This window comes from Nomascus leucogenys, chromosome 21 (genome assembly GCF_006542625.1).
Source record: "Nomascus leucogenys isolate Asia chromosome 21, Asia_NLE_v1, whole genome shotgun sequence".
Taxonomy (NCBI): Eukaryota; Metazoa; Chordata; class Mammalia; order Primates; family Hylobatidae; genus Nomascus; species Nomascus leucogenys.
This window is the reverse complement of record NC_044401.1, coordinates 23285711-23299019: the sequence shown is the minus strand read 5'-3', so window position 1 is coordinate 23299019 and position 13309 is coordinate 23285711. Positions and strand designations below refer to the sequence as shown.

At 40.1% G+C, this 13309-nt stretch overlaps 1 protein-coding gene across 1 annotated transcript in view; it reads left to right on the top strand.

Moving 5' to 3' along the window:
• Nucleotides 1-9843: 9843 nt before the first annotated feature.
• The window catches only part of CRYBG3 (crystallin beta-gamma domain containing 3), a 137141-nt gene continuing 133675 nt past the window's right edge, over nucleotides 9844-13309 (top strand). Inside the window, exon 1 of the mRNA XM_030801803.1 lies at nucleotides 9844-10181. Coding sequence (XP_030657663.1) covers nucleotides 10033-10181 — 149 coding nt within the window. The 5' untranslated portion in view covers nucleotides 9844-10032. The remainder of the gene's footprint in view (nucleotides 10182-13309) is intronic.

Sequence of the window (13309 nt, the reverse complement as noted above, 5' to 3'; positions counted from 1 at the left end):
GTCGCCAGGCTGGAGTACAGTGGCGCGATCTCAGCTCACTGCAACCTCCACCTCCTGGGTTCAAGTGATTCTTCTGCCTCAGTCTCCTGAGTAGCTGGGACAACAGGCGTGCACCACCACTCACAGCTAATATCTGTATTTTTTTTTTTTTTTTTTTTTAAGTAGAGACGGGGTTTCACCATGTTGGCCAGGATGGTCTCAATCTCCTGTCCTCGTGATCTGCCCGCCTCGGCCTCCCAAAGTGCTGGTATTACAGGTGTGAGCCACTGCGCCCAGCCTCATGAATGTTCTTAATGGCATCTGGAATCCTTTCCAGAAGATTTTCAATGGACATTGCCTGGATCCCTCAGAAGAATCACTATCTATGGCAGCTCTAGCCTTATAAAATGTATTTCTAAAAAAATAAGACTAGAAAGTTGAAGTTACTACTTGACCCATGGGCTGCACAATAGGTGTTGTATTAGCAGGCATGTAAACAACATTCATCTCCTTGTACATCTCCATCAGAGCTCATGAGTGACTAATTCTGAAAGGAATTTTTTTTTTTTTCCTGAGCAGTAGGTATCAACAATGGGCTTGAAATATTCGGTAAACCATGCTGTAAAACAAATGTGTTGTTATCCAGGCTTTGTTGTTCCATTTCTAGAGCACAAGCTGAGTAGATTTAACACAATTTTTAAAGGCCCTAATATTTTTGGAATGGTAAATGAGCATTGGCATCCACTTAAAGTCACCAGCTTGATTAGTCCCTGAGAATCAGCCCATCCTTTGAGACTTTGAAGCTGGACATTAACTTCTCCTCTCAGTAACAAAAGTCCTGGATGGCATCTTCTTCCAATATAGGGCTGTTTCATCTGCATTAAGAATCTGTTGTTAGTGTAGCCACCTTCATCAGTGATCTTTGCTAGATTTTCTGACAACTTGCTGCAGCTTCTACATCAGCATTTGCTGCTTCACCTTCCACTATGATGTTACGGAGATGGCTTCTTTACGTAAACCTCATGAACCAACCTCTACTAGCTTCCAACTTTTCTTTTCCAGCTTATCTCTCTTAGCCATCATAGAATTGAAGAGAGGGCTTTGCCCAGAATTAGGATTTGGCCTAAGGGGATGTTGTGGCTTCTATCAAGACTATTAAAACTTCTTCCGTATCAGCAATAAGGTTGTTTCACTTTCTTTTCATTTACGTAGTCACTGGAGTAACACTTTTAATTTCCCTCAAGTTTGTCCTTGCATTCACAACATGGCCAACACTGTTATGCACAGAAGGCCTAGCATTTGACCTGTTTTAGCTTTTGACATGTTTTCCTCACTAAGCTTAATCATTTCTAGCTTTTGATTTAAAGTGAGAGATACGCAAGTGTTTCTTTTACTTAAAACCTTAGAGGCCATTGCAGGGTTATTAATTGGCCTAATTTCAATATTGTTGTGTCTCAGGGAATAGGAAGGCCCAAGGTGAAAGACCAAGGAGAAGGAGAGAGACAGGGTAACGGTAGGTCCATGGAGTAGTCAGAACACATATATTTATCGATTAGGTTCACTACATTATACAGATGTGGTTTATGGCGCCCCAAAACAATTACAACTGTAATATCAAAGACCTCTGTTCCAGATCACCATAACAGATATAATAATGATGAATTATTATAATAAGTTTGAATTATTACAAGAATCTCCAAAATGTGTCACAGAGACAGGAAATCAGCAGCATTTTGCTGTTGGAAAAATGGGGCTGATAGACTTGCTCAATACGAGGTTGCCACAAACTTTCAGTTTGTAAAAAGCACACTATCTGCAAAGCACAATAAAGTGCTATGAAAGGAGACGTGCTTGTTCATATTTATCACACTGTTTTGTAATCTTATAACTGTTGCTGAGTTGTATGTTTCTTTCTTTGAAATTGATCTTCCTCCCCTCCCTCTCCCTCTGTCGCCTAGGCTGGATTGCAATGGTTTGATCTCAGCTCACCGCCACCTCTACCTCCCAGGTTCAAACAATTCTCCTGCCTCAGCCTTCTGAGTAGCTGGGATTACAGGTGCCTGCCTCCACACCTGGCTAATTTTTGTATTTTTAGTAGAGATGAGACGGGTTTCGCCATGTTGACCAAAGTGGTCTCAAACTCCTGACCTCAGGTAATCCACTCACTTCTGCCTCCCAAAGTGCTGGGATTACAGGCGTGAGCCACTGCACCTGGCCTGAAATTGCTCTTCTCGAGGGGAGATCACAGTGGGTATTTCAATTTCCAAATACATGGCCTGGAAGTATTGAATAAATAAACATTATTGGATGGGTGGATGGCTACAGAATAACCTTGTAGATGGAATATTGGGGGTTTTTGTTGTTGTTGTTGTTTCTCAATATATATTCCTCCCACAAACTTCCCTAATCAAGTTCAAAGCAGCTAACACAAAAGGAATAAATTCAGGGTCAATGATTTAGATTCTACCTAGATCTTTATTTTAGAAGTTTTCTTTTTCTTGTTTTTTTTTTCTTGAAATGTAGAATGACTTATAGACTTTTCTGAAATGTAGAGTGATTAGTAGACTTTTCAGAAAATATGTATGTATGTATTTGTTATTTCTCTGACTACCTTCCTGAGCCACTAGGCAAGTGTTCTGCCTGTAGCTATTTGCTAAATTTTATTTAAACGTACATCCTCAGCATCATGCAATATTGCCATGTAGCAAACCTGCACATGTAGCCCCCTAAAATGAATTAATTTTTTAAAGATATATCCTATTCTAAACTAGACTGGGTTTTACTTCAATTACAGAGGTCAAATTTACCTATAGAATACACTTACATGGTGGGAAGTACTGGAATGAAAATGGCAGAACTAAATAAGTTTATTTCCCTCAGACTGCATTGTGGCTGATAATTTTACAGAGACGGATTTTATATTGTAGTATGGTCAGCTCTTTCATTTGATGATGTATATAATTGATCATTTGAAGTGGAGTTTCTGTTGAGCCAGATGGAGGTGAAACATCATTCCAATTTTTGGCATTACTTAAAGTTAATACCAACTGCGTGGTTCATAAAAACAATTTGTTCATTAATTGTCTTCTGTATTCAATAATAAAAGCAGTATGTCAATACATTTACCTGTATGAGAAGTAGACCAAATGACTTATATAGAAACTGACTACTTAGAAGAGCTTATTTGGGGAGCTGAAAAGAAGAAAAATGAAATAGAAGATAGGACATAGAAATGAATGAAAACTTAAGAATGGTTCTTAATATGAAATCAATTGAGAATTATCTTTTTACTTTGATATTTCAGTAAAAATATTTCTATTGAATGCTTATAAAAATATCATTCCTTTTGCTTTTTGTTCTTTGCTAAACAGAGTGCTTCTGCAGTGACTAATCAAACCCCATCATAACAGGGGCTTGGATAGAAATTACTGTCCTTTTCAAGTCAAGTACTCAACATCCTTTCCAGTAACTTTTTTGGTCTTTTTTTTTTTTTTGAGACAGGTTCTTGCTCTGTCACCCAGGCTGGAGTGCAGTGGCATGATCATGACTCATTGCAACCTCAACATCCTGGGCTTAAGCAATCCTGCCATCTCAGCCTCCCAAAGAGCTGGGACTATAGGTGCTTGTTACCACACCTGGCTAATGTTTTTCTTTTTCTTTTTAGTAGAGATGAGGTCTTACTATGTTGCTTAGGCTGGTCCCAAACTCCTAGACTCAAGTGATCCTCCTGCCTCTGCCTTCCAAAGTACTGGGATTACAGGTGTGAGACACTATGCCTGGCCTCCAGTAATTTTCAAAGTGAGAAATAATTGTGAAAATGTGACTAAGTACATTAAATAATAGTTATATCTTTTCATGTTGATATATATATATATATATATATATATATATATATATTTTTTTTTTTAAGACATATAGCTAGGCAAGGTGGCTTGTGCCAGTAATCTCAGCTTGGGAGGCTAAGGTGAGAGGATCCCTTGATCCCAGGAATTCGAGGCTACAATGCAGCAGTGAGCTAAGATCACACTGCACTTTAGCCTGCGCAGAAGACAGCCCATCTCTAAACCAAAAACAAAACAAAAACAAAAGGACAAATAAAACACATTTTAGTATCTGCAGTCTCATTCATAAAATTTCCAGAGGTCATGGTAAGGGGCAAAACAAAGAAGGAAACCTAACTTCTTGTCTTCTGTTTACCTCTTTTCATAGGTAACTCTTTTTTTCCTTTACCAGTGAAAAGCTGACTAGAAGAGGTGAGGAAGGAATTCAATTGGTAGGATAAACTAATTAAAACATTGCTGTCTGGTTCTTTTGTTCATTATTTAAAAATCCAGTTAAGTTATACTCTAAATTATTTTTTACAGGTCTTTCAAAATGAAAGTGGGGTCATTGAGAAATGTACTTGCCCCACTTTTAAGAAGTAAAAAATTATGTCATCTATAGTAACATTTGGTTTTATAAGCGCCATATGGATTTTTTTTTTGCTACTACCTTTAGCAATATTTTAAAATAAATTTTTCTGGAAGTTTGTTAATGATATTTTCTTTCAGAATGGAGCAAGATTTCCATAGATATGTCAAGTTTATATTCAGCACTATATTCATCATTTCATCACTCCAAATTATAATCAAAGTGAATAGATTTCTATTTTATTCTACGCAAAGAAAATTCATGTACAGGAAATAATGTTAATCTCAATTTTAGATTAGGTAAAGTTCCCATGTGAAAACTGGTTCATTTTATATGACAGCATGTAGCATTTCCAACTGCTTTCTCTCCCTAATCAAAACATTTGCTCACAAAAGCAGCTGCCACTATGCCTTGTTTTTAAACCATTTGCAAGAAACCAAATTGAGAACAAAGTATCCATAGTAAGAAAGCTCTAGCTTCTGGGACATGTATACTATAAAACGTCACGATAAGATAAAAAGGAAGCCAATTCACAGCTATTTTTTTTTCTTTTATTGTTTTGCTCCAAAGCTTTGTTTCATAAAGCCCTAAGAAACAAAACTTACAATTAACACTAATATAATGCAGTCTAGAAATTTATAAATAATTGTTCTTTATGGAATACTTTTAAAATTGTATATCAGAAGTGCATATTACAGTGCAGAGTTTATGAAGTCAGATGAAATATTTTGGGAAAACAGAATATAGAGGATGAATTTCTCATCTAATAGTAAATTATTATTCTGAGCCATTATCTACATCATGCTTATGAAGCTCCATTAATAAAACTTAATATCTTACATATGACCTTATATTTTAGATAGCATTTGACTTAGATAAAAGACACATCACACTGAATTGGTGTGAACAACTATTTTGGAACACATGTTATAATCAGTGTTTGTCAAAGACATGCTACCCCTATTTATACATTTTTAAAAGTACAACGTTTCAATATTAGCAAATTTTGTGCTGTTTGAAAGCTATATATTTAATTTTTAATGTTAATGTTATATTTTTGTAAAGGACTAATTTTGCTTTGAAGTGTCATCATATCAAAGGGAGAAAAGTGTAAATGTAATTTAGGTCAGACTAACACATTTTACTTAATTTAAGCATTAAAAGATGTGTGTTCGAAAGATCTCAATCTCCACATGTTCTGCACACAAAAACCAGACAAACAATACAATAAAACATCATGCATCTCATAGAAGTTGGAATAACCAATTACTTAAAAATTTTACCATCTGTTCTCATTGAAGCAGCAAGACAGGCATTTCCCCCTGTTACAAACCATGATAATTAGAAAGTAACAATGAGAAATGCTAACATCATTTTTCCCCTTTTTTATTTGCTGTGGGAGTTCTTAATGAAAATTTGAGCATATAAACAAAGGAAAAGACAGGATATTCCCTCCATCCCACCTCCTAATTGAATGCTTATATTCAGTAATAGCTTTTTGCTGCCCTGGGCAGCATGACACTGCCTCATTTGGCCACGCACAGCTATTATTCTAGGAGGCAGCTAGTGAAGTGCCCCAATCCATCTGCTTGGTTTTTCATGGGCTGGTGCTTTCCTTGATGTTGACAGCTGTCTTAATATTCCTGGGCCACCTGCCACACAGTAAATACTGTGCTCTAAGATACATACAGAAGTTTATTCCCTGGTGGACTTCTCAGAACAAAAAAGCTTAGCATTACTAAACTACTCTTGCAGTTTAAATGCTTCAAGGATCAACACTTTCATTCTATTCTCATACCTTTGAGAACACTACTTATGTTGTGGGAATGGCAATTCAGTTACAGTGTGATGAACTTCAGGATTTCTCATATATCACACAAGTTATTGAATTACAGTATTATAGGTGGAAATCAGGTGCTAAAAGGAGGCAGAGAAGAAGAGAGCATATTGACTGTTATCTCCTCTAGCGAGCCTTCCAGGAACCCTTCATATTAAGTTGGGGATCCGTCCTATGTTTCCCATCTTACCCCATTTGCTCATCTTGCCCAATTAAACTTGTTCCTTGATGTTAAGCATTTGGTCTTATCTATCACTGTATCTCTATGTCTAAGAATGAGCATGTATTTGACACATAGTATGCACTAGAGGACATATGCAGATTTTGTGGGATCTGAAGTTTTTACAATTTGGAGGGTCCTCTTTAAAGAAAAAGGATTTAAAATAAAAATACAAAAATGAATATATTGAATGGAAACATAAACCATGCAAATTACCAATTTTAAAAGGTTGACTAGAAAAACAATTTGTTTTCTTACTAAATGCCTTGCACAACTCTATATCACTTTTTTTCCTATATTTTTGGCAGTGTACTCTTCAATAGCCTTTCATATGACAATAATTTAGTAATATTATTTTCCATAATAATGAAAAGATAATGCAATCTTTCCTCTAGTTCTATTTCTCTTATTATTGATAGAAAGGCTGTGTAAACATGCAATACTATACACACACACACACACAAAGCTTGTGGTACTGCTACAGGTTTGTACCCTACAAACAAGAATTCTGATAAATTCTATTTTACATGGTTTACATCAACAAGAAAAAATGTTTTGTGTTTACAGTTATAAAAATTATTTTGGGTGGCTGAGGCAGGTGGATTACCTGAGATCAGGAGTTCAAGACCAGCCTGACAAATATGGTGAAACCCCGTCTCTACTAAAAATACAAAAATTAGCTGGGCATGGTGGTGGGCGCCTGTAGTCCCAGCCACTCGGGAGGCTGAGACAGGAGAATTGCTTGAACCCAGGAGGCTGAGGTTTTAGTGAGTCGAAATTGCACCACTGCACCCCAGCCGAGGTGACAGCGCGAGACTCTGTCTCAAAAAAAAATTATATATACTGCATTATTGAACATATTATTGCTATGAGAGAAATTACATCAATTGGAGGTAATTCTTCCTGTTGAAACTTTGTCTTCTGATGCCTGGAATAATTTTCCACATGACAGCTGATGCTGCTTTACCTTTCAAATCTTGTCTCACCTCTATTACCCACATATTTTCAGTGTCAGAGACCACAGAATATATGTCCTCTGGCTCTGCATCTTGGGTGTAATACTTGGTGAGCTGCACTACAGACAAATTGGAATTTAAGAAATAACTATACTTTGGAGAGGCTGAAAACCACATAAATATATTCCACTAAGTCCAAACTCAATATATTCCCAACTGAAATTCCCTAGCAGATTCCCAAATGTTCTTGATAACTCTAAGTGGAAAAGAAAATCTAAGTGGACATCTAAGTGGTAAAAAAAAAAAGAGATTGTGGTCTTAATCACATTAAAATATTTACTTTTCTAAATTTTATAAAACTGGCCATGGATCACATTGCTGAGTTCACACTGGAAGAGACTGTGCCAGCAGGCAGCCAAGAAACTTGAGCCTCATCAGCTTCACTGTAGATGTGCTTCTACTGCAGGCACTCACTAAACGTCGGGGAATAACTGGATGAATGAATTAATGACACTGTGCTAAATTAGTATCTCTAAGATCCTTACAGCTCTAAAATTTGACATTTTTACAGGCTTCTTAATGCAATCTTAGAATTTAGTATTTAGAAATTTGTTCATATGAGTTCAGGTTATAACAATGTAGGACATATAGAAAACTAATAAGTGCTCAGAAAGCAAATGAAGGAAAATTCAATGGTCATTGTTTTATGACTTTAAGCTATTTTGTCATAGACGCAATTTGTCTTAGTGTAAGCATGGCATTATTTGTATTTCCCATTCACTTAAGTGCTTTGCTGTGCTAGCGAGTGGAGATCAGAGTATTGTTAGATATATTATTAGTTAAAACCATAATTCACTAATTAAATCCTACTGACTCCCACCCATTTTTATCCCAAGAAAAACTTCCAGAATGAAGTACCCTCTGGGTAGGCACTGGGGCCTGGTTTGATCACAGAACAAGTTGGGGACAAATATGATAGTCATTCAATAATACATTGGGAAGACAAATTATCATTTCGGCCTTTTAGCTGGAAGAAACAGTTTGCTTTATTACTCTCTTTGGGCTTTTTGGTAAGTGGGTCTTCAATGGAGATTCTCTTTTAAAATAATAAAGCTAGAATTGGGAATTTTACTTGCCTTATTCTAGTCTATTATCTTAGTCTTTTTCTATTTTCTCAGACTAGGCTCACAGAGAAGTAGGAAAAACTTACCAAAGAGTAAAAAAGGATTAATCTTGAGGGATAGACTGAGATGAACCCGACTGATGGAAATCAGGCTGACTGAACTTTAATGGGTTAAATCCTGCCAGAACAAATAAGAGTGAGTGCCTTGGCTCTATTACAGTTAGTAGGAGCTGGAGGGCTTCTGGGAGGCAGTGTGGGGGAGGCAGGGAGGCTCAATAGCCTCCAGCAGGTGCTGAAAGGACCTGGGGCTTATAGGTATGCAATCTTCTCTCGCGCAGCCTTCTCCTCCAGCAACCGAAAGCCAGAGGGGAGATTACTCCAAGGTTCCCCTCTGCTGTGGACATTTCATTTTTATCTCATTTACTTGTATACATTTTTTAATAAACAAAAGCCATATCACTTCCTTGATTTCTACTCCAGGGGCAGCTCGCCTTCAAACAAAACCAAAACACCTGGGGTGAATGGGCCTCTCAGTATCTCCTGTACTAGCTGCTAGGGTATGAAAAACCAAGAAAAATCCATACCACTGTACTTAGACTTAAAACAAGTCTTAAGGACCCTTTGGTTCCCAGATTTCAGTGGCATCTGTGTAACGACTGCAAAATATGTTTCAGCATTGACAAGCTTGAAATAATACTTTTTCATCAGTGCCGTTTTTGAAAGAGTTCGCAGGGAAGTACGTAGCGTGGAGTGTGAAAAGTCTGAAGCACAGCGCGGTTAGGAAAAGTCACACCACAGAAAGCCAGCAGAACACGCCGGGAGGTGGTGACCGCCTGACAGATACCCCCTTCTCCCTCCCGCCGCCCGGTTCTGGGCTAACGCGACTTTCGCCCTCAGGGCTGGAGCTGTCTTTGCGGTAGCTGTTTCTTAGCTCCCAGCAAGTCCGGGGCGCCCCAGTACTGCAGTTTGCCAAGTGTTTTCACAAATCTTAGTTCATAAACCTCTTTCAAAAGCCTGAAGAAAACTGCTTCTGTGCTCTGACTGTAGGATAGAAAACACAACGGTCACAGAAAGTAATTGAAGGCAAAGCCCAACAGGCTGCAGCCTGAACTTGTTTGAGCGGGAAGCCCGAGCCTAGCGTCCCACGCTGGGAGACTCCCCTCAGGCTCTCAGGCCGGAGCCTTCGGGGGACCACGTCGCGCCCCGGCGGTGGCGGCTGCGCCCGGCTCAGGGCGGTGCCGCGGCCACTGGCTCCTCCTCGGGGTGGGGCGGGCCGCGCCGGGCGAGGGCGGGAGGAGGAGCAGCCGCAGCAGCGTGAGGAGCTGCCGCGCGAAGAACGCGTCGCGTCCGCACTTCTCCTGTCCGGGAGAGACTGAGCCGCGCTGGCAGCTCGCGTCGAGTCGGTCTGCCCTCGCCGCATCCCGCGGCGCCCGGTCGGGCTCCGGGAACCAGGCAACACCTAGGCCGTTCCCTGCAGACAGCCCCGGGCCAGCGGCCCCCTCGGGAAATGTCCAGCGGCCGGAGAAGGGGCAGCGCCCCCTGGCACAGCTTCTCCCGGTTCTTCGCTCCCCGAAGTCCTTCCCGGGACAAGGAAGAGGAAGAGGAGGAGAGGCCGGGGACGAGCCAGCCTCCCGCTCCAGGCCGGTCCGCTGCCAGGTGGGAGTCGCGGAGGGGGTCGCGGGGGGGCCCTGCGCGTACTCGCAGGATGAAGGCTCCCGGCCTGACCGCCGGCAGCCGGCCGCTCTTGGGCAAGGCTGCAGGTTCGGTCGCCACTTTCTGTTCTCCTTCCTCCATTGCTAAAGTTTCCTCCTCCTTGCCCCGTTCCCGTGCCGCACCACTCGCCACTCCTCTGCAGGTTAAATCGGGGTGAAGTTCTTGCCCGGCAGCCGGACGCATATCCCCCGATCCCCGCCTGGCTCCGCGCTCTTCCTTTCCCACCTTCCCCTGCCCGGACGTGATTGGGTTCCCGTTCCACACACGCTCTACTCTCCAAGTTCTGTGGCAAAAGCGACTCCCCCGGCGTCCCGCCTGCAGTAATGGGAAACACTTGTGAGCCGAGCGGAGCCGTCAGCCAGGGGAATTGAGGGCGCGATCCCAGCACCACTTGTGTGGGAGGAGATCGGGGCAACAGTGGAAAAGGTAAAGCTTTGGGGCGTCACCCCCTCAGCTGGTATTTTTGCCATCTTATTTAAATTTTCTCAAAATGATTTTTAAAAGGAATTGTGATAATGCGTTCCCAAGACTTTCACCAAAATGGACTGGACACGTAAATGACGCCACCCTTCTTTATTTCTCATCTCTCCTAGAAACATCTGCCTCAAGTTCCCAGATTCTGGAAATCAGGTTTCCGGCTGTCTTGGTTTCAGTAATCAAAGGGTACCCTTTCTCTGTAATATTTTTATCTTTCCTTCACTTTCCCATGTTCAAAAATCAAAAATTTTTAGACATGCCTCATTTAAATGCCTGTTTCTGAGTCTTTTCCTCTCCCCTGAAGAAAGAGGGGTTAAGTAAAATGCAGCTCGCTTTCTTAAACTTATGAGAGGCTTACACTATCTTCTCCCGAGATTGCACTAGAATGACCATTGTCATTGGAAGGACACACTCCAGAAAGCCGTGTTTACTTCGGACTCAAGATTTCCTGGTGGGCTTTAAAAAAAAAAAAATGGATAGGAAAGAGAACTGAGAGTGAGCCAGTTCCATTAGCATTCAGATTTTGTGAGGTGATTTTAGTCGTTTGTGTATTCCTCGGTTTCCCCGCTTGTGAAACATTTTCATTATGACCGTCTGTTAATAACATGCCACATGTTTCCAAGAAAGCTCCTACGATAATTGAGTGGTTATTCTCCTGGGACGTTTCAGTTATTATTGCTCTGACTGTTGAGAGTTTAAAATTCAAAGTTACACAGTAGTTAAAAATAGTTTTGAAGTCTGACAGATCTCATCCAGGGTGTCAGCTAGTTCTGCTGGTGTGGGCAGACAGCCTGTGGTGCCTGCTACCGCCGTAACAACACTAACAGTCTTGGAGAATATGAACGCAGTCTGCAAGGAAATCCTAAGTAGGCGCAGCAAAGTTGGGAACTTGAGAGTCAGTGTTAGAAAGGAGTAAGCAGGTCAACTTCAGGGTCATGTCAGTAATGGCCTGAAATCCTACTTGCCTCTCTGCCCTATTTTGGCTTTTTAAGGCACTTCTCAATTCTAATTTCTTTACTGACTGGAGCTGAGCACTCCAGCAACTAGTTCCTTGTTCACCTACCACTTCTCTATTCTCATCATCTCCAGATTGGCACAAACTGTGGCTTTTCAACAGTGAAGATTTTAATTGTGCTTATATCAACGCTAATTTTGTTCTCATCTTTTTTGGAACTTGCCAGATGTTAGGGGGATAGCAGATGACCCTTTGTGTGGGTGTTTTACTGTTTTAAATGAGCTTAAATCTTTCAAGGGCATAAACAAACACAAAGCCTTTATTGAAAGTTTAATAAAACAAATGGAACCGCTTTATAGTACTGAATGTCCCAGTAACACAACACCCTGATTTAAGAAGATTGGAAACAGAATTGCAATTTGTCACTGTGATCTTATTTCAAAATGAAAGAGTATTTTGGCTATTTCTCTTTGTGGGCATAAAAACTTTTGTCATTATGAGAGCTGGGTATACCTTCTGTAGTGGTGATTTTAGATGAAGAGGAGTCAGTGCAACAGACAAACGGGGTTGGTGTGGTAGGGACATAAAGAGTGAGAAAAAGGGTTCTTTTTCTAGGAGCTGTAAGAAGCTGGGAAGACTGCTTGAAAACATTAACATGAATCCCTATCATATGTCTGGCACTTTACAGTTTACAAAGTACTTTAAATAATATTATTAAACATGACCTTTGACCAAACCTATATTATCAATATCCCCATCTTACTGTAAAAAACAGGGTTAAGGAAATCTACTGAAAGTTACGTAACTACTTTTCAGTCAGAGAACATGTATCAGATGTGCCTACAACTCTGAACATGTAATAAAGATTATTGTCTGCATCCTGGCTTTTCGATGTACTTGAAATGAAATGCATTCTCTAAAACCTGTGTTTTGAAGTCTCTTTTTTGCATCCCAGTGTTGATTTGCATGAATTTTTAAATGTAATATACAAATATAAAACAAGACATAAGTTCCTTAAGAACAGAATTCCTTAACAGTTTCTTAAGTACAAAATTAAAAAATAAACTAAAACATAATTATGAGACCCGTAAAAGTCGAATTTACAACATCCTGAAACTGTTTTTTTGCCTACTCACAAAATGCATACTGGGACAAACACCAGGTCTTTGGGGAGTTGCCATGCCTTGATACAGGTCTTCCAATATTTTACTGTTTTGAACCATAGGAAGATCTTTGTTTTTATGGTGTGCTGTGATTTATGTGGGCTTCAGTTGGTGAGAACACTTCATTATGTATTCTTTGTTTGTCACAATTAAAGAAGGCCTATTAGCATCAACACTATTGTATATCCCAACTTAGGCGTAGGCACTCAAATTGCTTGATAGTACTCATATTAGGTGGTTGACCATTTCCAGGAAATGCTTATATTAATTTATTTTAGATGATATAAAAAGGAAAACTGCAATTGAAGTTTTCATAGGAAACTCAAAAACTCCCAGAGTTCTGTGGATCCCAGTTTGAGAATCACTGGTGCAGTGTTAAGCCCAGTTTATAAGCATACAAGGAATGGACTCATTAGAAGTGATAGGGGAGACCAGGAAGTGCTTCCTGGTAGGGATTATTTTAACTGGGTCTTCAA